Source organism: Pleurodeles waltl, chromosome 5 (genome assembly GCF_031143425.1).
Source record: "Pleurodeles waltl isolate 20211129_DDA chromosome 5, aPleWal1.hap1.20221129, whole genome shotgun sequence".
Taxonomy (NCBI): Eukaryota; Metazoa; Chordata; class Amphibia; order Caudata; family Salamandridae; genus Pleurodeles; species Pleurodeles waltl.
Window position 1 is genome coordinate 1,314,700,301 of NC_090444.1, and position 24,226 is coordinate 1,314,724,526.

Genomic DNA, 24,226 nt, shown 5'->3' on the forward strand with positions numbered 1-24,226 from the left:
TAATTTTGTAAACCCTTCCACATAATTTGATCGTCCTCTGTCGCATAGTTTCAAGGGGTCTGGTATGTTCAACAATTCATTGCACAGAGGATGTCAACGAATCAGCAGAGAAACCCCAAATGTGTACAACTAGACCTGGTAGTTGTAATGTTGAATAACAAATTCCATTTATAGTGCACACGCCACAACTGAATAGTCATTTACTTAATGTATGTTATTGCTAGGCGATGGAAACTCTTTTTATCGACCTTAGTTGGAAGGAAGGCTATGACACCCCAACAAGGATTAGAATCTGTAACTCGGAAGTTACACAAAGATCCCTGTTGGATGTTCGTTAACTCAACGAGGCCTCTCGTGTCTTAACAATACGAGGTTTCATTCGCTTACCTTGGACACATAAAACTATAACATTTCTAAAATCTGTGCATTTCATTCCAGTGGTTTAATACTACATAAAACAAAGAGTTCACACATACCATTAGCACAGCTCGTGTGTATGTATCACATGTCATTAAAGCATTTGAGAGATAAGCAGGTCAATGACAATTCTATGTCAGGACCGGAGGCTTCGGATTATGCTTTCTCTCTCTTTACTGCAAAAACTCAGCAGCCAATGAAATTTAACAAAATAAAGAACTACATTTCCCATAAAATCCAGTAGTTCATGTCCACCAATCACAGGTGACCTGTCCATATAACTGACTCTCTCAGCATAGTCCTTCCTCTTTCTTTGCTGCTGCAGCCAAGAGATAAGTGTTTTCCCTAATCACTGTACTTTATTCGTTTATATTGCTTATTTGTGTAATTTTCTGCACAGCGTTGAGTGGGAGTGGGCTCTACATGCTCCGCAGTGCATTCCCTGCGCGGCGCGCCGTTATTTAAATCATTTTCTTTGCCCTTTTCGGCGAGCAAAGGGCTCGGCATTTGCCAGTGGGCGTGTCCGCTCATTCGCTTAGGAGTCGTTTGGACTCCTAGACCGCGGTGCGCGCTAAGAGGACAAGTCCTCTTTTTATGCTTATGTTCGCGCATGCGCCCTCCTCGTTCTTTCTTACGCGAAGAGAACGAGGTGTGTGCTGCGCATTAGGAGGCTTGAGAGAAGCTATTTTCAGCTCGTCTCTCCTCCTGAAAGCAATCGCGAGCCCTGGAACGCCCGACGGGGCGATTATAACATATAAGGCTTTGCCGAGGGGAAAAGCAGGAGCTCCCTCCACATTTGAACATTTAGCTGTGACATTAAGACAAGTATATATACATAATTCAATATCAATTTGACCAGTTTCCTGCTGGGAAATACTATCCCCCCCTGATCTCCTCCATGCCCTCTGTTCCTATGGCGTACTACGCTGGAGAGGATGATTTCTATCAGGACCAACCTGATTCTATAGATGACCATATGGAGGAAAGACTAGTGGAAGCTCTGGGCTACCATGTCCAGGATTCAGTGAATCAGGCTCTTATCAACACTCTAAAACCTTTTGCTCAGCCCTTGAGACGCTTTGGGCAGCGTGAATTGAGCGGTCGCCCCCTAATGGATGCTGGTTCGCAGCCGACCAGCTACCTGATCTGGCTATGTCCCAGGGAGCCAGCCTTAAAAAGACCATTGTCGTCAGCAGATATCCTAGCAACTATGGCCGCATCAGTGATGCAAGATCACGGCTATGATGTTTATTTGTCACTAGACACGTCGGAAATTAGCAGAGAGGCTTCTGCTAGACCAGGCGGCCTTTCTTCCTCTGCTCAGTCCTCCGGCTCGGACCAGGATCAAGAAGACCCCAAACCAATGGGGAAGCGTAAACGCAAATCCCATAATACGCAGGAACGTGGCTCTTCCTACCGCACCCTTTCCTTTGATTCTGAAAGTATAATTCACCCCAGATCCACAGAATGGCTCCCACGTGAGGAGGTTGCTCAGTACGTCCAAGATCATATTCGCAAAGGGTTTGACCGTGAGGTTAGGAACACCTTGCGTTCAGAATGTCCCCGTTCTTCACTGCAGGGCAAGGTAACAGAGACTCTGGATTTAGACCCAAATATGGCAACTTTCATGCGAAAACTTTCCAAGGACCCTAAAAAAGGTCTGGATCGCGCCTGAAAGAACTGTCAAGACAGACTTCTTGATATCTCTGGTCCCCTCACAAAGATCCTTGAGTTAGCCGTCCAGGCTAAGGAGTCTGAGTCTTCCTTGGATCCTCAGACAATTGTAGAGTGAGCTCAACGAGCAATCTGTCTACTGGGCAATGCGAACTGCGCCATTTCTACAGAACGCAGACGCTCATTTCTCATGAGAATTGATCCTAAATTGGCAGATCTAGCCCCAACGACGTGGGCCCTGCAGCTAATAGCTTACTTTTTGGTGACAAATTTGTGAAGGATTTGGGGAAGTATGTTGTCACTTTTTCTGCCTTGGATAAGGCTCAGTCCTCTATAAGGAAGATGTTTAATAGAGGCCTTTTTGCCAGGGCCGGACGCTTTAGAGGCCGAGCGCCGGGCCGTGGCTTCAATCAGGCCTCAGGCAATTACAATCAGCAAGGACAAGGATACTATTCCAGATCTGGATTCTATCCCTCCCGAGGCCACGGTTACCGTAATAGAGGCGGCGCCAACTCCGCCGAAGGGCCCTCCACAGGTGAGAATTATTCCTTTTTCAGAAGTTTTTCTGGGAGGGAGATTGAAAGATCATTTAAGATTGAAAGATCATTTAAGTGCATGGGAACGGATATCTCAAGATCCGTGGATCCTTCAGACTGTCCAAGGATACAGGATAGAGTTTTATGCCCCTCCTCATCAAACAAACTTTCCTTGTCCTCTCATTTTCCCCCCAAACAGATGGTTATTTCATAGACGACGAGATAGCTCGATTACTCCAGAAACACGCCATTTGCCGTTCCGATCCGCATCCAAAGGGGTTTGTAAGTTTGATCTTTCTAGTTCAGAAGAAAGGAGGTGGCTCCCGGTTAGTTCTCAATCTGAAGGAATTCAACTCCTGGGTGGTCTACCGTCATTTCAAGATGGAAGGCATCCATCTATTAAGAGGCCTTCTGTTAGAAGGAGATTTATTAGTACGGTTAGACCTAAAGGATGCTTACCTTTCGGTTCCCATCTTCGAGCCTCATCGACGGTTCCTCCAATTCTGTTGGCGGGAGACTTGGTTCAAATTCTCCGTCCTTCCTTTCAGTCTGTCGTCCGCTCCTTGATGTTTTACCAAACTTTTAAGACCAGTAGTCCAACTACTCAGAGAAAGGGGCGTTTGTCTCATTATATATTTAGACGTCATTTTTATCATGGCTCAATCGAAAGAGTCAGTCCTCCTTCACCTTTCATGGACGGTTCAACTCCTACAGGATCTGGGATTCCTGATCAACTTAGACAAATCAGTGTTTACCCCGTCTAAGGTTGTAGAATTCTTAGGGTTTCAAGTAGACTCCATCAAAGCGCAATTGTTTTTTCCTCTAGCAGAGGAAATCCATCAAGAAAGAATTGAGGAGAGCCCTTGCCTCTCAGACTATATCATTGAAGACCCTAGCACGTCTGGTGGGTCTATTGGCTTCTTCAATACAGGCAATTTTTCCAGGGCCTCTTCACTATCGAGCATTGCAGCGCTTGAAGATTCTTCATCTCCGCAAGGGCCTATCGTAAGCAGAACTGATTGTTCTGTCGGACAAAGCCAAGTCGGAAATCAACTGGTGGTTAGCGCACATGGATGCCTGGAACGGTAGAGCCATCTTTGCCTCGAGTCCGGAGATAATTATAGAGTTGGATGCCAGCCGGTGGGGCTGGGAAGCCCGTTGCGGCTCAGTTCAGATGGGGGGTCGTTGGTCCCAGGATGAGTTATCCCTTCACATCAATTGCCTGGAACTGCTAGCGGGAGCATTTGCTATTCGATTCCTGTCTCCGCAGAAGGGGAAATGTTGTATTCTTCTTCGGATGGACAACATTTCAGCAGTTCAATACATCAACCATCTGGGCGGGACCAGGTCCCGGGTACTAGTGGAGATTGCGAAGGAGTTTTGTCTTCTCCATCACATATGAGTGACGGCGGAATATATTCCGGGCCGAGACAGTCTCATTGCGGACTGGAATTCTCGATTCCTCAGGGATGGCAGCGATTGGAGGCTGGATCCTCTGATATTCAACAAGTTGAACTCCCTATGGGGTCCTTGCGGGGTAGATCTGTTTGCCTCAAGACTCAACACTCAACTGACATGTTTCTTCAGTTGGAGACCGGACCCTTTGGCGGCCGGGACGGATGCATTTCTTCAGTCTTGGGAGTCGGGAATACTTTATGCGTTTCCCCCGTTCATCATGATTCAGAGAGTACTCTCTCAGATGACAGAGGGCAGAATTGATTTTAGTGACGCCCATTTGGAAGGCTCAACCTTGGTTCCCATTGGCAATGTCGATGTCATGCGCCCCCCCGTGGCGATTCTGCAGGACCCTCGACTATTGTTAGATCCAATGGGATCTCCCCATCCACTGATATGGAGCGATCAGTTAGCCCTCATGGCGTGGAGAATTTCCGGAGACGCTGGCAAGTGCCGGGAGTTTCGGACAACGCAATGTTCTTCTTGTCTCAGTCTTGGGCTCCTTCCACTCACAAACGATATCAATCTGCCTGGAAGAGATGGGTGTGTTGGTGCAATCAACGAGATATTGATCCCGTGAGGTCCTCCATTGTTATGATCGTCAATTTTCTGTCAGAGCTAGCTTCGCAGGGTCTAGCCTATAGAACCATTAATAACTTTAGATCAGCGATTTCGGCGGGCCATCCCCATATAGAAGGTAAACTGACTGGGGAACACCCGTTAGTGTGTAAGTTACTTCGGGGAATTCGCATGGTGGCCCCTCCTCAACCTAAATATTCCTCCCTGTGGGATGTAGATATTGTTTTAAAGTATTTGAAATCATGGCCATGCAATGAGGATCTTTCGCCCAAGCAGCTTTGAGCGAAGTTGACCATTCTGTTAGTGTCGGATGTGCGAGCTTTGGATTTGGCAGGTAGAGTATTTACTTCTTCTGGAGTTTCATTTACTATTTCAATCATACTAAGACATTTTCTAGAAGTGTTTCATATCCAGCTTTTCCTCATCACCAAAAGTTATGTATTGTAAAATGTTTAAAAGCTTATGAGGAACGTACTAGAGAAGTACGCCAGAATTTTCAGGGCCAGTTGTTGATTTCCTTCCAAAAGCCTTTTGGTCCTGTTTCAGTAGCGACGTTAGCACGTTGGGTCTGCTGGATCCTACAAGAAGCTGGCATAGATGTTTCTCAATTTGGGGCACATTCTGTCAGGGGAGCGATGGCATCTAAGTCATTCTCAAATGGTTCTCGTTTGGAGGACATTAAGAGAGCGGCTGATTGGTCATCAGACTCTACATTTAAGGTCTTCTATCATAAGCCGATTGTTGATGTAGTGTCGAATGTTGTAAATCAGCTTTGAACTAGCATAATCCAAAGCCTCCGGTCCTGAAATAAAATAAAAAAAATTCTAGCTATCGCGTCAAGAATTTTCAATTCTATTAAGGACACTGAGGCGAGGATTATCTCTCCCATGGATAAAATATCGGTTATATATATTTGTCTGGTGAATAAAAAGTTTATATTAATACTTTGATTTTACAGTTTTGACATACCCTCCCTGATGATATAAATGATTTATTCAATTCCGTGAATATTATTATGGCTTATTCTTTTTTCCTAGGTTCGTAAATCAAGGGCGTTTGATCGTGTTTGGATCTTTCCGTTTCGGTTCAGTTTGAATCTGTGGAATGCTGATATGGCGGTGGTCTATCGTCAAAAGGTTGTTCAGTTCTAGGAGAGACGATTGGATGAAGGTTCCGGGGTGTCCAGTTCGGATTCAAGTAATCTTATGGTTCATTACAAAGAAAGAGGAAGGACTATGCTGAGAGAGTCAGTTATATGGACAGGTCACCTATGATTGGTGGAAATTAACTACTGGGTTTTATGGAAAATGTAGTTGTTTATTTTGTTAAATTTCATTGGCTGCTGAGTTTTTGCAGTAAAGAGAGAGAAAGCATAATCCTCTCCTCCGTGTCCTTAAAAGAATTGAAAATTCTTGACGCAATAGCTAGGCATTTTTTTTACTCATGATGGTCAGCGGATTGAATACGTATTTTAAATTGGGTAATAGTACAAGCAGTTCTTCAGGGCGCTTAGAAACAGCTGATACGCCATTAAAAGTGTTGCAATTATTTTATGCTGTTATGATTTAAATGGAGCAAGTTATAGTATATCCTCAATAGAATTCCCCGCCCTTGTGAATGAATACACTCCCTGACTTGTTTTCGAAGCAACAGAAACTAGAAAGGATCGCGGCTGCATAGAAAGGCAAACTGAAACCAGAGGAGGGGCCATCACACACTGTAACAGGAGGAAGTATGACGTAATGTGATGGTCAAAATGAAAATGTCCACTTATAAAACGCCTGGGGGCAGTGGGGAGACATTTCACAAAATGCACCAATAAAAATGAAGCATTTAAGACGAGGACAACAATGAATGAATAGCAAGATTGGGCGTGGTTAAAAGCCCACCGAGAGATTACAACAGGCTCTAGAGCGCTTGCGCGCACGACCCCATTGAGTGGGTATGCAAAACTCACACAAAGGGGTGCCCCATGATGTGAACCAAGCCTGTGATTCAACACCATTATGGGAATAAGGCACAGATGCAGTTTTATTACACGTGAAAACCCGACAGTTAAACCCGCCCTTTTACATCAAGGTTTACCACGAGGTGCAGTAATATCCTCCACAAAATGTGCAATGTTAATTAGAATGTAGTCTCCAGCAGGAAACCAAATCCGGGTTACATGGGGACATGTAACGAACACCTTAGGGTGAAGGTGGTAGGGCTTTGCCAGAAACGGCATATTAAACTAATGCTTTTTATGGTGGCAAAAGGAAGGATTATTTTATATTCTTCTCCATTATATATCCCACTCAAACCTCTTTCTTCACATCTGAAGTTTCTGCTTTCAAGGCTTCTGAATTCTCAAGCTGTAAACCATGTCCAACAAAGAGCCCGAACAAAGCATGATGTGGTCCACAAAGAGTGGCCAAAATATATTAAAAATAAGAGCTGTTTGAAGTCAGATGAACAGTAATAAAGTTTCAGTTAAACAATAGTCACACCGGTCTAGCTTTTGAGTCGTTCTAGCTATGAAATGAACACCATTAAATTGTCGTAATAACTTACTGCTACAAGATAGCTGCTTGGGGGAGGGGTGTGCACGTGCGCGTGCAGTCTGCAGGTAGGGAACTAGAGTGAAATACACACTTGACGGGATCTGACAGCACCATTAAATACAAGGAATTAACACACAGAATCAGCATGAGGGGAGCGTTCAATGTGTTAATATAATAACAGTGTTAATCTCAGGGGCGTAGCATGACCTGTAAAACTGGGGAGGGGGGGTGCGTGCTTCTGACTTCCCAACAATCATGCTAGGGTGTCTTGTTAAAAAATATATCTTATAAGAAGCTGGATGGGGGTGTGTGTGTGGGGGGCTTAAGAGGCAATGGAAAGAGAGGAGGGCTGATTGTTAGGGGTACTTAAAACACAATGGGCCAGATGTATCATCAAACCATTTTGCGATTCTCTAATAGCGATTTTTAAGAAATCGCTATTTTAGAGTCGCAAAATAGTATGCATCATATTTGCGATTCGGTAATAGAGATTTTTTTTAAATGCTATTACCAAATTGCAAATAGTGATTCTGAACCCATTCGGCCATATTTGCGATTTTTTTGCATTTTCCAAATTGCAAATTCCTAGCTGGAATTCGCAATTTCGGAAATGCAAACCTCAAGGTGGTGAGGGCCCAAGGCCCCCTCTGCTGCACCCCCAAAAATTATTTTAGGATATGTAAGGCGCACACATGCCAAAGGGGCATGTGTGCGTTACATGTCAATTTTAAAAATGCATTTTTGATGCATTTTTTAAATTTGCACATGGTTACCACCAAATGGTACTTGGTGGTAATTGCGATTCCTTAATGCCCAATTCGCATTAAGGAAAAGCTTGATACATGTGCTATTTCCTATTTAGAGAACTGCAATTTTTGATTCTCTAAACGGGGTCGCAATTTTAAGGAAAGGCTATTTTAGCGATTCCTTAAAATTGCATAGCGAATGCCTTTCATACATACTGAAAGGCATTTCTGCATTCGCAAACGGCCGTTCGCACCGTTTGCGAATGCAAAAAGCTTTGATACATCTGGCCATATATTTTTTCTAATCAACATTTTAGAGCCTTCATACAGAGACAAGAGAGAGTGTTTGTTAGAAATGGGGTCTTTGCTTGGCAGTCAAGTTACTCCCTGTCCAAGCAAGGACCCTCACTCTAGTCAGAGTAAAGGAGAATCACACTCAGTTAACCCCCGCTCAGACCTTGGTAGCTTGGTACGAGCAGGTAGGCTTAACTTCAGAGACAATGTGTTAAGTATTTGTACAAACACACACAGTAACCCAGTGCACCATTACAAAATGACACAACATAGGTTTAGAAAAATATTAAATATTTTATCTAAATAAACAAGACCAAATATGATAAAAATCCACAATATACAGTTAAAAATACGAATTTAGCACTTAAAAGCAAAAAAAAACTGCGATCTGAGGTGAAAACACTGCAAGTTGGTAAAACACAGTGTCGTAACGGCGTCCGTCATGGAGTCGGTCGACCCCCAGGTACAGTACCTTTAGAACAAGTAGAAAACAGACCAGTGCATGGAGTCGGGGAGAGTGGCTTTGCTGGATTCGATGCGGCGTCAGTTCCGGTGCCACGGGGCAGGAAGACTGCGGTGTCGCGCAGCGCTATCGGGTCCTCTCTACACGTCAGCGGAGGTAAGACGCCGTTGGATGTGAAGTCGATCCCTTGGTTCCAGCAGATGCAAAATCTGGCGGAGTTACGATGCTTCTGGGTGACCTCACAGGTGTGTGATGACATCACAGGGCCGCAGGCGCTGCAATGGCGTCGGATCGTCATGGACGTCAGACTTACGACACTCCAGTGTCAGCGAAGTCAGGCAGGATCAGGGATTTCAGCGACGTGAGGCCTACAGGGTCGTCGGACTTCTACGAGGTCAACGGCCTTGAGGCAGGCGGCGTCGGCTCACAAGGTTGTCGGATTCGCACTCGGCGAGGTCCATGGCCTCGGGGCAAGCGGCGTTGCGGTTCCAGGCAGCGGCACCCTTCACGAAGTTGCACGGCTTCGGTAGACTGGTTTCTCTCCAGGAATTCACTTTCAGGGGTCCAGGAACTGGAATGGCACCCTCTGACAAGCTAGAGTCCATAGCAAGTAGACTCAGTTCTGGTTGGTGAAGCCTTTGCTGTCCCTGAGGCTTCAAAACAGGAGGCAAGCTCTACTCCAAGCCCTTGGAGTCACTTCTCAAGCAGGAATGCAACAAAGTCCAGTCTCTGTCTACTTGCACAGGCAGAAGCAGCAACTGCAGGATAGCTCCAGAAAGCACAGTCACAGGCAGGGCAGCACTTTTCCTCAGCTCTTTAGCTCTTGTCCAGGCAGAGGTTCCTCTTGAATCCTTGTAGTAATCTAAAGTCTGGGATTTGGGTGCTCTTCTTATACCCCTTTCTGCCTTTGAAGTAGGCCTACTTCAACGTAAAGTCTCAAGGGTTTCTGAAATCCTTTAATGTCCAGGCCAGTCCCCAGCCACACATCAGGAGGTTGGAGACTGCATTGTGAGAGGGCAGGCACAGCCCAGCTAGGTGTGAATGCCCACTCCTCCCTTCCCTTCTAGCACAGATGGCTCATCAGAATATGCGGCTACACCCCATTCTCCTTTTTATCAATGTCTAGAGAGAGGTGCAAGCAGCACAACTATCAAACTGACCCAGACAGGGAATCCACAAAACACACACAGTCACAGAATGGTTTAGGCAAGAAAATGCCTACTCTCTAAAAGTGTCACTTTCAAACACACAATCTAAAAACCAACTTTACTAAAAGATGTATTTTTAAATTGTGAGCTCTTTAATCAGATTTAAAGGCAGCCCCCATGTTAACCTGTGAGAGAGATAGGCCTTGCAACAGTGAAAAACGAAATTGGCAGTATTTCACTGTCAGAACATGTAAAACACATAAGTACATGTCCCCCCTTTTACATACACCGAACCCTGCCCCTGGGTCTACCTAGGGCCTACCTTTGGGGTGCCATACATGTATAAAAAGGGAAGGTTTAGGCCTGGCAAGTGGGTACACATGCCAAGTCGAATTGGCAGGTTAAAACTACACACAGACATTGCAGTTGCAGGTCTGAGCCATGTTTACAGAGCTACTAATGTGGGAGGCACAACCAGTGCTGCAAGCCCACTAGTAGCATTTGATTTACAGGCCCTGGGCACCTCTAGTGCACGTTACTAGGGACTCAGTAGTAAATCAAATATGCCAATCATGGAAAGTCAATTAAAACACATTTTATATAAGAGCACATGCACTTTAGCACTGGATAGCAGTGGTAAAGTGCCCAGAGTAACAAAAACAGTAAAAACAGAGTCCAGCACTCACCAACAACCTGGGAAACGGATGCAAAAGGTAAGGGGAGACCACGCCAAGGATGCCAAGTCTAACAGTTGGCATGTAAAAATTCCAGGTGAAGTCCGACAGACACTTTACCATATCCGATTTAAAGCATTTGTACCAAACTACTACAGAATACACTTTTTAGGGGGAGGGAGGTGGGTGCATCCCCCCTAAAAGCTACACCTTGTGATATATACCATATTCTTTCCCAGATGGTAAAGATTCAACTATTTCAGTCCAATAGCATTTTACACGTTCAATAACACAATAGTCACATTCTCACACACTCACCAGAATGACGTTCAGGAAGGCCTCATGTTGCCTCAAATTGTAAAGGGCTTCTTTTAACAAAGGGACTTCGAATGCAGTGCTTTTGCCTTTGTTTGACTTAATGTTTTCTAGAACAGCCGTGTACTGATGTATCAGCTCCTGTGAAGTCTGAAGTTCTGCTTCGATATGGTTACTTGTAGCTGGCACAGCCTCTTTCAAAATGGTCGCCACTATGTACACAATATGAGGGCATAAGCATTGTCACGTTATTTGTTGCAGTATTTTGAAAATCATGCAACCAAAACGTCTTCAAATTTTGCCTTTTTGCCCTTCATTCATACATAGCATATTTGACAAATTAATACTTCTTTAAACATTGAACATAAATCACATAAAGAAATACGAAATACAGTTATTTATGTTTTAAACATAACATTTCATAAAACATTTCAAAGGCCGTCATCACAGAAACTGCAGCATATCTTTTACACAGAGACGTGGATAAATTGAACTAGGCTCAGAATATTTCAGGCTCATGAATGCCATATGCAATAGGTCATACTTGAAAGAACATCTACAGACCTCTAGAAGTATTAGTGTACCAATTGCTTTCACCCTGCCTAATGAAACTCAAAATAAATGAGGTGAGTCGACCATTATACACAGCAAAATAAAGGTCATTGCTGCTCTTTTTTTTTAAATCGTCCTTCGTCCTTCTCTTCATCTTTAGTGGGTGCACAACCTACACGGTCCTCACCCAACAAGTCTGAATTGGCCAAAATACAAACGACACCCTTTTTAACCAGGCACACCGAAGCCACTCAGGAAACCAATACAAACCGAGGGGCTTCACAACCTCGACGACAACAACTGAGGTGAAATAACTTAAACAAATGAAACGACTGAAGAACCCAGAAAGTCCCTCAGGCCTTACAAAGGGTATAACAAGTGCTATATGAATACAACTATAGGCAGTTGGAATCTGAACTGGGGCATGGGCGAAACAACCGTACTCCAGTTTGTGATCCATTTCTGAAAAAATGAACAGCTTGTTTTTAGCATTGCTCTATATATCAATGTTGTTAATAGTACTCAAGGGTGGTTCAGACACTGTAACAATACATGCGGTTTGGTGGTGGGTACAAGACGCTACAGATGGTGAAGTACCCAAAAGAGTGGCATTTCGTTATAACTTTGATCACACTTATTACCATCTTCTGACTGTGCGAATAGTGTGTAATAGTCACTGTACGTGCAAACAGTGTAAGTGTCCCTGGAGGATGCATATCACCCTCTCTAGCATACAATAATGACCCAGCGAAGGCTCCTGCCCCTGGGAAGCGCTGCAGACAGCCTGGTGATTATCTGCATGACTTTAGGTGAAGCTTTTCAGGAGGTGGAGTAACAGTGTTTGAAGTGGGCCGGGTCCTTCCAGGTCTAAGAAAAAACAGGCTTTGAATCAGGTCCCTTTTTGGCCCTCCATTAATATCCTTAACTTTACTGGAAGAAGACGGATTGATTCTCAACAACTACTGTAAATGTGGTTAACGTATGGAATCGCAGTGCGTAGTCCCTGTTCACATTTCACGTTTTATTTAATCGTGCATTCCTTTTTTTTAAAGCTGTCGTGTTTGTGTATTTGTTTTCTTGTAACACATGACCCTTGTATTGTGCATATTTTGAACTAGCCTAGCAGCCTCTAGGGGTCTGAGTGAGTTCATAATGTGAGTAGCTATTTATGAAGGTGCATGATTGAAGTCTAGGTCTATGCTCACCCAGCTCTCTCTCGCAGAAGTACCACGCATCGGGAAAACCAGAACAGGAGGACGCTCCTTTTCCTACCTCGCAACCACCGCCTGGAACGCCCTTCCACTCCACATCTGACAAACCACCTCACTCCTCAGCTTCATGAAGGAACTGAAGACATGTTTTTTTAAGAACCACCTCATCGGTGAACACTACACTTCCTCCCCCCAGCGCCTTGAGACCCTAACGGGTGAGTAGTTGCACTTTACAAGCATTGATTGATTGAAGACAGCGCAAGGGTGTCCCAGTGTCTCACAGTAGGTCATAAACGAAAAGCAAACTATATGCACATTCAATCCCGAGCCTCTCTCCAGAGCGCACGGAATGATCGTTGCATATTTGAAGAAAAATGTAAGAAAAACGAGCATTGGCAAAGCCAATACCTCTCGCTTTTGGGACCTATTGGCTTTGCTAATGCCTTTCGGGTATGGTCTACAGCACTGGCCTTTTCCCGACACTGTGCAGTATTATCTAGATTTTTTTTAAAAACTAAGATGACTGCACAGTTGTCATACCATTGGCATGTGCGTGCATGATGATGTGTGCTCCTGCATGTGTCAGAGAGTATATCAGAGAAATTATATGAGCGCCGTGTGGTTCAATTCGTTGTTTACCAATCAAAGATAGCACCACTTGGACTGCTAAATAAAAAAATAAGATTTCTTTTGGCACAAAAGCGCAAATCTAAAAAATAAAAGAAGACTGCAAAGGGTAATGGGTAAGCGGGAGAGGGTGAGGAAGGAAAAAAGCATTGCACGAGGGAGAGAGCAAGAAGGGGTTGGTGAGAAGTACACATCAAGAAAAGAGCACAGAGCGCAGAAGAAGTGGTAAGATTCAAATGAGAGTATGAGAAGCCCACAAAAGTGACAGCAACACAGAACAGGGGAGAAATACATAACAATAACAACAGTTACAACACAGACCATAATTGGTGGTGGAGGAGAAGTATGCAAGAGAGAGAAACACACATTATAGGGAGTGACCATTTGTAGAAAAGCACATGGCGAGAGAAGGAGAGACACATGCTGAAAAACACATGCATTTTCTTGGAGTGCTTAAATAAAAAGAAAAAAATGTTTCATAAAAGTGAGCAGTGGAAGGATGGAAGTCGACCAGCCAGAGAGATGGTAAAAAGGCTATGCTGCAGGGGAGGGCCAAACACAAATTGGCATGCTGAGAAAATGAAAGCCATCAGGTAAGAAGCAAGCAAATGATTGACAATAAAGTCAACCAATGGTAAGAAATGGGCTGGCTGTATGCCCCTGCAAATTATTGGTAAGCCTATAATAGGGCGTTTGCAACCAGACAGCTTACACTGTCAAGTAGGTACGACCTTCAGGCAAAAGTAAATTGTGCTGGGAGCTTTGGTGTCTGATTTTTGGCAGATGCTCTAAATCTTAATTAGAACCCAGAGCCTTGAGACAGATAGAGTGCAGGATAGACTATACTTGTAAATTCATTAGTTTTTTTTCTTCATGCAGTTGGAAAGCTTCAGTTTAGGCTGATTTTAAGAGAAAAATATGTCACTCATGATGTGTTTGCTTTTTTTTTACTATGAGGCTCCAAAGTCCATAGTAATGTAGAGTTCTGCACAGTTGTTTACTTGGGAGCTTTTATGGCTCACGAACTTAACGTCTGTTTTTTTTCTTGCCCCATGCATCAATGTACAGAGCTTAAAATGTATTCTCACTGAAAAACATATTTTCCTTGAAATATTAGAAGTATGAGCACTTTTATCTTATGTTGATGTCTCTAAAACAATGTGATTCTATTTGTTGAGCCTCTCATCTGTAGCGACGAGGTAAGGTAATTGATGGATTGGGAGACTTACCTTTTTTCTATGTCCTAGATTGGGCACACTGTGATAGTTGTGCCCCTTTATAAACGTAAGTGACCTTCAATACACCTATTGGGCTGTAGTCTCCATTTGTATTGTATTCCACTCATACTTCAATCATTTCAACAATGTCCAGTGGGCTGTGGAACATAAACCCAGTCATCTTGAAGGGATCTCTGCTGCTACCCTTCACCTAAAGAGACTAGAGCATGAAATTATGCATGCTATTGCCTTCAGATGTTTACATGCTCTTGGAAGTTCAATATCATGTCCAAAGGCACATCGTTTATTCAAGAGTTAATCAATGAAACTAACAATGGTCTGTAGAAATCAATTCCACTTACACAGTTGAATGGTAGATAATAAAAGTCAAGAAAAGTTAAAGATGTTAACTGTGCTGGATGAACTGACATTTGCTAATCCTTCCACCCCAGGCATAAAGGTATGATTTGATATATTTGGGTGCAAAGTGGTACCTTCTTCTTGTGGTGCCTCACCCATCCGCTCAATGTTTCCATACCTTACAAATGGACAAGATGGAACGTCTATTTAGTCCACTTCCACCCTCTCCCCTGCAGCCTCTATGCTTTCTTTCTTTAGTTTTACACCCTGCATCTGTGATGTTTTCTTTAGAAAAAAGTCTCGCGTACTAGATTATTAATTCTTAATAAATAAAAGTCCTGGCTTGTAGCAGAATTATTGCACATTTCAAGAATCCTGACCGAATGGGAACTGCAAAAGGCCAGATGATTCTATTTTGCAGATAATTAATATGATTTGAAAAGCAATGTGTGCATTTGCCAGTCATAGACTTCCATCAATGAGGTGTATAGATTAAAGCAATTTTTGTAGCAAATGCAATAGAAGTATGCATAGAAAAGTGACACAGATCCTATGTTCTTTACTGAATTCTACATAGTTAGCCCATTCACCACTATGCTTGAGCCTCATTTACGGACTATTCTTCAGACCCATGATTATATGATGTATACTGTAACCGGAGCATAACTACATGGTATTAACACAAATAAATACTGCAAAAGAAAGTGCAAACACACTATTCACTATTAGCACAGGTAGAGCACCTGGAGTGGGGACATTCTGTTGATGCTCCTGGCCTGGCTTTAGCTGGAGCTAAAGGCCCCCTCCTCTCCCATAAGGTTGAACCCTTTTTGGATGAAACTGATAAATGCCCTAACACCACCACTGTGGCTACACACGCTTGATGCCATGCAGAGGAGCAAAAGCCAGTATATAAAGGTTGCTTGATCAAGAGGAAGATTCTGATGGGTTGTAAAGCATGGACAACATTATGTGATGTGTTATATTTAGTGTTTTGTATATACAAGGGGCTGGGAAGGAAAAAAGTCCAAAGCAAAAAAAAAAAAAAATACATATGCATTTTACATGCAAACCCTTTCCCTTACAGCCACCTAAAGCTCAGAGTTGTGAAAAATTAATCCACCAAAACTTTGCTTCTCTGTTTGTGGGTCACTCAGTAGAATTTATATCAAACCGGGTTGAGAAAATATTTTACTGGCTGGAGCTGTCTGGCGTTTCATCTTCAAGCCTCCTCTTCCTCAATTTGCTCCCGTCATCTTTCATAGGCTTGAGAGGCGCTGACAATAAACCGAAGGCATAGCATCTAACAGGCAGCACTGATTTCCATGATGCGGACTTGTCATGCTATGAAACTTCTGAGGTCTACAGGGATTGACTAAGAATAAAGGCTAAATTTCGCTTGAGGAGACAAATCAAGCAATGAAGGAATAAAACTGTGGGACCACTGTCAGAAGAGTCAAAAAATAAGCGAACAGTATAATGGACAAAGTATTTAGTGCAGGTGGGAAAAATGGCTGCCACCCCATACAATCAAATTCTACACGTTATCATACATGCAAACAATTTAGTAGAGAAAAGGGGAAGATTTCTAGAAAAAAATGGGGAGAGTGTACTTCCCCCATTGACTTCTTTTCCGTCCTGAATCCGGTTATTGTTATGTATGGGATTTGGAAGTCTGTTGCAAGATCGGATATTTGATACGCAAATGTACTTTTTTTCCTAACCTGTAAGAGTAATGAGAAATCGCTATGGCAGGCAGAGAGAGCGTGATGCAAGTGTTGTGCACTGTCCTGCAGAAGCAGGTTATTGTCAGAGCATACTCAGAGGAAGCGTGCACATGCAGACCTAAGACGAAGTACTTCATCATTCATGCCCACCAGGTAAAAAGCGACCACAGCATTTGGAAAGCTTCAATATTTGAACACAGCAAAGTTTGAGAAGTGTCACAAATAGAAGCCACATCGCACCTAATTCACAAAGGGGATTTAAGAATAGTCTCTTTAGGAGTGTGGAGTATCCCCACATAAAAAGACCTATTATTGAATATGTGGAGACTCCGCACTCCTAAAGATACTACTCGTAAATCCCTTTGTGAATAGCAAACAATCGTAAACTTACATGAAAGTGTAAGTTTACCTTTGTGAATCAGGTCCAGACTGTCTAAGGGCAAGGAGCAACAGAAGACACTGTCACAGCAGGCAGTCAGCAAACATGGGATTGCAACATTAGACAATATCTTGTTGGAACCTCTAAGCCAGGAAGCAAGTTGGAGAAGGCAGAAGAAACAATATACTCCTGCAGGGGTGCAAGAATTATAAATGCAAGCTACAAAATTGAAAGTGTTTCAGCTGGGAGAGGCATCCAGAAGGAATTTCATCCAGAGACCGATGAAGCGAGATAATCTGAGAGACAAGATAGGAATGCAAATTCATCAGACAAATGCAACATGGGGGAGAGGGCTGGTGGAAATGTAGACTGGAGAGCAGCTTGGGGGACCTTAGAATACAGACAACAACATGGCGCGGGTGGTAGGGAGGGAGGTGAGAGAAGCACACGGGAGAGAAAACTGGAGACCACATGTACTCTCATGGAGTGCTCAGGAAAAAAGAAAATAATAGCTCCATAAAAGTGAGCAGTGAAAGGACACAAGTAAATAAGCAATGTTCCAGGAGAGGAACAAATACAAGATGACCAAGGCAAGCCATCAAACAACCAGTACTGTAAAGCCAATAGGTCTTGCCTATGCAAGAGCTATTGGCTTTGCCAAAATGTTGTAGACATGTTGTACACCAGCGTGGCTGCTGTTCAGCATGGCTGAAAGTTAGTGGGGTATAGGAGAGTGGCATGGAGTGGAATGTCGCAAAGTGGAATAGAGTGGAGTGCTATGGAGTGGCCTAGAGTAAACTGAGAGGTGTGGAGTGTCATGGAGTGGCGTGGAGTGGAGTAGAGTGTTGTGGTGGGAGTAGAGTGGAAGGGCGTAGAATGGAGTAGAGGGAAGTAGAGTGTCAGAGTGGAGTGGCATAGAGTGTCATGGAATAGTGTAGAGCAGACTGGAGTGGTGTAGAGGGTGTTGAGCGTAGTAGAGCATTGTAGAGTGGCATAGTGTGGAATAGTGTAGAAGAGTGGAATGGCACAGAGAGGAGAAGAGTGTTGTAGAGTTGAGTGGCTGATACAGAGTGCAGTTGAGTGCCATAGAACGGAGTGGAGTATAGTGGCATGGAGTGGCATAGAAGGAGTTGGGTAGAGCATCATAGAGTGGAGTAGTGTTGAAGAGCGGCGTAGACTGGAGTAAAGTGTTGTAGAGTGGGGTGGCATACAGTGGAGTAGAGTGTCAGACTGGAGTGTTATTTAATGTAGGAGAGTGTAATAGAGTGGACTATCGTACAGTGTAGTGTCGTAGAGTGCAGTGTCATAGAGTGGACTGTCATAAAGTGAAGGACAGGGGCCAAGAATGAAGTGATTTAAAATACAGTGGTGCAGCGTATTCTGGCGTAGAGTGCAGTTGTATAGAGTGCACTGGTTATGAGTAAAGGGGTGTAGAGTGCAGTGGTATAGAGTACAGTGACATAGAGTGTCAGAGTGGAATGGTGTAGAATAGAGGGGTGCAGAGTAGACTGCAGTGGCATAGAGTGCAGTGGTGTAAAGTAGATTGTTTCATAGTAGAGTGAAGGGGCGTAGAGTAGAGTAGTGCAGGTTAGAGTGGAGTGGTGCATTTAGAGTGCAGTGGCATAGAGTAGAGTGGTGTAGAGTGCAGTGTTGCAGAATAGATTAGAGAGGTGTGGAGTGACGCAGAGTGTAGTGGCGTAGAGTTGAGTGGTGCAGAGTAGAGAGGGGAAGCAGTAGCACAGAGTGGAGTGGTGCAAAAGTAGAGTGGTGCAGAGAGCAGTAATGGTGTGGATTGGTGTAGCATGCAGTGGTGTAGAGTGCAGTTCTGCAGAGAAGAGTGGTGTTGAGTTCAACGGCGGAGAGTGCAGTCTTGCAGAGTAGAATGTCATAGTGTGCACTGGGGTAGAGTGGTGCAGAGTAGAGCGGTGCAGAGGGCAGTAGCCTAGATTATAATTGTGCACAGTAGAATAGAGTGGCGTAAAGTGCAGTTTCTTCAAGCACAAGGTGTAGAGTAGCTTAGTTGCAGTGGTGTACAGTGTTGCAGAGTAGTGGCATAGAGTGGTGCAGGGTTGAGTGGTGAAGAGTAGAGTGCAGTGGCATAGAGTGCAGTGGCGCAGAATGGAGTGCAGAGTGGAGTAGAGTGCTGCATGTAGAGTAGATTGTTTCAGAGTACAGTGCCATGGCATAGAGTGCAATGTCAGAGTGCAGTGTTGTAGATTGCCGTGGCGCAGAGTAGATTAGGGTGGCTTAGACTGGATTGGTGTAGAGTGCAGTGCTATAAAGTGGAGCAATGCAGAGAAGAGTTGCATAGAATGTAGAGATGTACAGTACATTGGCACAGAGTGAAGTTGAGTAGCATGGAGTAGAGTGGTGCAGAGTAGAGTGTAGTGGCATAGAATGCGGTGGTTTTGAGTTAAGTAGTCTAGAGTGCATTAATGTACATTGCACAGGCATAGAACGGAGTGGTACAGGGTAGAGTGGAATGGTGCAGGGTAGAATGTAGTGGAGTAGAGTGCACTGGTATAGAGTTACAGTTATAGTTACCCAGGGCACGAGTTATAGTTACATTAGAATCTGAGTTATAGTTACGTAGAGTTATTTCAAGTACATTTTAACTATAACAGCTTAATTGCTATGGTTTTGTGCATGTAAAATCTAAACCCACCTTTAACATTCTTGTATACATTTAGGCCTTTTAGTGACTGTTTATTTTAGTGAATTTCTAAGTTTTTTAAAATTCTCCTTACTAACTATAACATCCTTGTAACCTTTGTTTTTTCAGTGAATTTCTAGTTTTTGTTTAATGTTAAGTAAGATGCCTATCGCAATGCATGGTTGGAGGGGATGGATGCAGGGCTGGGGCTGGCATTGTGTTGCCCCCACCCAAGCTTGCTCCTGCCCACCCCTCCTCCTTTCCACCCACCGTCCAAGTGCATGTCCCTGCTCCTTCATTACAGCCCTGTGTGGCTGTTGTTCTGCCACTGCCCTTCCCACCACCCCTGAACAGTTAGCTTGCTGTCCCACTTACCTCCTCCCTACCCTCTGTTGTCCGAGTCCAAGGACCAGACCCTTCCCTCCTGTTTTGCATGGTCCGATGTGCTGCCACTGCCCCCTCACTCCTGCCCTTCATGGTCCATTATGCTGCAAATGTCCCTCCTGTCTGTCCAGTATGGTCATCCTTTGCCTCTTTCCCCTATGTTCTCTGTTGTCCATGCGCATGATCCTGTCCCCTTCCTTATTGCTTTCCATGGTCCGTTGTGCTGCACTGGAGTCCCGTTTGCCCTGTGTGGTGTATTGTGCTGCTGCAACCCCTGACGCTTACCCTGTAAGGTCAGTTTGGTGCCCCTGCCCATTTCCATCCTTCCCGCTGTTGTTTGAGTCCATGTTCCTACTCTATTCCTCCTGCCCACAGTGATCTAATGTACTATTACTTGCCAACATTCTGATCTTGCTGAGAGAGGTTTTGAAAAACAAACCTGGGGAATAGGTTTTCCTCACTGACTTACATTGAAAAAGAGGAGGTTTTAGGCAAGAGGCAGTTAAAATGAAGCCCTTTTGAACTTAAAAACATTGTGAGTCTCATGCCTGAATCAGGAATGCTGGCATGTATGGTTGTACTGCCAGTGCCTCTTTCTTCTGCCCTCAATGGTCTGTTATATTGCCACAGCCTCTCCTGCATGGTTGGTTTGTTGTCCCTGCCACCCTTTCCCCCTGCCCTCCATGGTTCGTTGTACTGCCACTGCCCCTCCTGCCTGCTCAGATTGGTCAACTTACTGCCTCTGCACCCTCTTCCCTGCCCTCATTTATCTGAGTCCATGCCCCTGATCTCTGCCTCCCCACAGTATTCTAATGAACAACTAGATCACTAATATTCTATATTTATGACAAAAGTGTGGTACGCCTGACTTCTTGATGTAATCAAAACTGTAATACCTAAAGTATTTAATTTAGTAATTATAAAAATTAGAGGTTATGGTTAGTGGTCTAAAAACTAAAATGAGGACACATTTTCTGAGTTTTCAAATAGCGACAAAGCACTTTAAAATTATTTGCTATCTTTATGTACCAAAATGAATATGTCCTTATGTAATGTAACTAATACTCATGTATAGCACATCCAGTACCTTCGGGTCATGTCTGAGCTATATAAAACTGCATAAAACTACAAATATAAGTGTTTTGACAGTTCTATCACTGGAGTCTACTTGGGCTTCACGTGGGTGATATGTGTGCTACATTTGGGGTCTTTTTTCTCTGGTGGCCATCTTGGGAGGCTTGCTTGGTATGAAGCTACCTAATTCTATATCAAGACCGGAGGCGAGGATTATGCAGCCTTTCTTCAAATTTATTATTACAGCAAGTTCAAAGTTCAAGTAAAAAACACAGTAAACAACGTTACATAACTCAAGAGTCCAACAGTGTAACCATGGCAACCATAAACCAATAGAAGTACTGTCCAAACGTCCAAAAAAATGTGTGTCGGGTCCAGTCCGACGTCTTTCTTCACTGCTGACCCGTTAGTTAAGTCCCTCACTTCCTTAACATTTTTTTGTTACATGTTGCCAGTGGGTTTGCCATGTGATATTGAAGCTGTATGCTCATGTTAACATTGCCATTCTTTATTGCAGCTTAGCAACTTCTCTTAGAGGCAATGTGTGGTAGGCTGTGCCCCGAGCACTCACCCGAATACCTTGCAGGTCCGCTAGGTGGCGTGCTTTTGTGCCGCTCTCGGAAACAGTTAGGCGCGCTGTGACCCGTTTCTCACGCACTTAAAACAGTGTGGTACCGACACATAGCGCACGCTAGGGTGAAGCGATCAAGACCCTTAACCTTTGTTTGGGTCTCCAGGAATAGTTTTTCCTCCCTACCAACCCTCACTGATACCGCGCACTAGCGGTAAGATTCAGGCAGCAGCCTGTTATCCCGAGCACCCTCTAGTGGATTATTCCCAGTATATTAACCATTATAAAGAGCACCTGTGAGGGGTTTGCCCTAGTGTATACATTTCAATGTGTTTCAGGCACAAGTGCTCTCACCCCAGTAAAATGGATTCCTTTGAGGATCACACTTACTCCCACAATCTGGCATCAGAGGAGGAATGGCCCCCGCAGCGCCACCTTCCTGCAGGGGAGGAAAAGCTCCTCTCCCAGGCAATTGCCAAGGTGCTGGCACCCCTGCAGGACAGAGTGGACAAATTGATGTTCCAAGTCTCAAATGGCTCGGAAATCTTGGGGGACGCAGGGGCAGGCACTAGTGCCTCGGGTACCACAACCTTTTTGAGGTTGTGGAAGCGTGAAGCTGAGCACCTGGAGGGCTTCGACCGATTACGGGAGGGCTTCCATAAGAGTGTGCGTACACTAAGGAATTTACCCTGCCAGGAAGATGCTTTGCCCAGAGATCTTGGTGACAAGGTCGCCCTGGAATTCAACCCCGACCTGGGGTCTCCCCAATATGGGGGTGTGATACTGATGATGAGAGCTCATTGGATGAGGGCTGCGACAATGGCAGGCCCTGGTTCCCGACCGCCTCAGGCTATGGTGAAGGGGACCAAGAGGACACTGATATGTTCGATCCAGAAGATATCTACCACCCAAGGTCTTCAGAGTGGGCCCAGATCAAAAAGTGGCAGAGTGTGGGGTTAATAAAATCCGTCACTCCTTAGATAAGGAGGTAAGGGCTCGCTTACGTGGGGAGTGCCCTAGGCCAGCCTTGGAGGGCAAGGTGTCAGCCACTCTCTCTATTGTCCCACAGCTTTGCACATTTTTTTCCAAGTATAAGAGAGACCCTAAAAAAGGGATTGTTCCTTCCTGGTGTGCTTGCCAGGATATGCTTCTGGATGTCTTAGGCCCCTTGACTAAGATAATATAGCTTGTGGAACACTCTAAATAGTCGGGGTCCCCACTGCCCTCTGACACTGTGGCGAACTGGGCACAGTGGGTGGTCTGTCTGCTCGGAAACTCCAACTGTGTCCTTTCCAATTAGAGACAATAACCTTTCCTGATAAAGATCGACACCAAACTCGGGGAATTTCCATCTTTTGAAGCAGGCACAATAGCGGAAGGCAAACTTTTCGGGAAACCCTTTGTGAAGGAGCTTGGGAAGTTCGTGGCAACCTTCTCTGCACTCAATAAGGCGCAGTCATCCATTAAGAAAATTTTCCCTGAGAAGGTTTTCTACAGGGCCGAAAAAGGCAGGGGTCGCTCCTCTGGCTAGCCATTCCAATGTGGCCCCTCCAAAGGACAAGTCCGCCGCAACAATGGCTTGTATGATGGCAGGCAGGGCATTTTCTTCCCCAACCGAGGAGGCGGGAAAGGTAGACCCAACGGTGCTGCCACAGGAGGAGCTAATACTCCAGGAGGCTCCAATGGTCAGCACTACCCTTTATCCCCATCTAAGACTGGGAGGGAGACTGAGGCTGTTCACCCACAGATGGGCCCAGATCACTTCTGACCCTTGGTTGCTGGAGACGGTCAAGTGCTTCCACACAGAATTCTATGGGACTCCAATTCAAACCGTGAGGCCACGTTCAATGTGTTTTTCTTTAGGAGTCGGAGTTGATCGATACAGAGGTCCAGGAATTACTCTCCAAGGCAGCTATATCTCAGACGAGTCTACATGCAATGGGTTTTCTGAGCAACCTATCCTGGTGGAAAGGAAGGACAAAGGATACCGACCAGTGATAAACCTCAGGGAGTTTGATTGGCTGGTATTTCGCTACTTCAAGATGGAGGGCATTCACCTCCTTCAAGACCTCCTCCTTCATGGCGACTGGCTTACCCAGATGGACTATAAAGATGCCTACCTGACGAGGACCATTTTCTCTCCTCACCGTTGTTTCCTCCAGTTCCAATGGAGGGACCAGATCTATGAGTTCCAGTCCCTACCTTTTGGCCTCTCCTCGGCTTCATGGTGCTTCACGAAGCTCCTGAAAACTGTTGTGGAGACTCTATGACCACAAGGCATCAGGCTGATCATATATCTCGACGATATCCTGCTTACGTATCAATCGCGCACACAGCTGATGGTCCACCTAAACACAACTATTGCCTTAATGCAGGACCTCAGGTTTGTCATCAACAGACAGAAATTAGAACTGATTCCTTCTCAATCAATGAATTTCCTGGGGTACTTGATAGACACCACATCAGCCATGTTGAAACTCCCAGAACGCAAGACTCTCAAGATCAGAAAGGAACTTTTGAAAGTGCTCAGCAGAGACAGGATATCCCTCAGACAACTAGCGAGGATAGTAGGACTGTTGTCATCTTAGATCCAGGCTATCTTTCCAGGGTCAATGCCCTACAGGGCC

At 44.6% G+C, this 24,226-nt stretch overlaps 1 protein-coding gene across 3 annotated transcripts in view; it reads right to left on the minus strand.

The window, feature by feature from the left end:
- CFAP206 (cilia and flagella associated protein 206) overlaps positions 1–24,226 on the minus strand; it is a 357,566-nt gene that overhangs the window by 162,077 nt on the left and 171,263 nt on the right. For all 3 annotated transcript variants that reach the window (XM_069235563.1, XM_069235562.1, XM_069235560.1), the window contains exon 7: positions 10,848–11,056. In XM_069235563.1, coding sequence (XP_069091664.1) covers positions 10,848–11,056 — 209 coding nt within the window. The remainder of the gene's footprint in view (positions 1–10,847; positions 11,057–24,226) is intronic.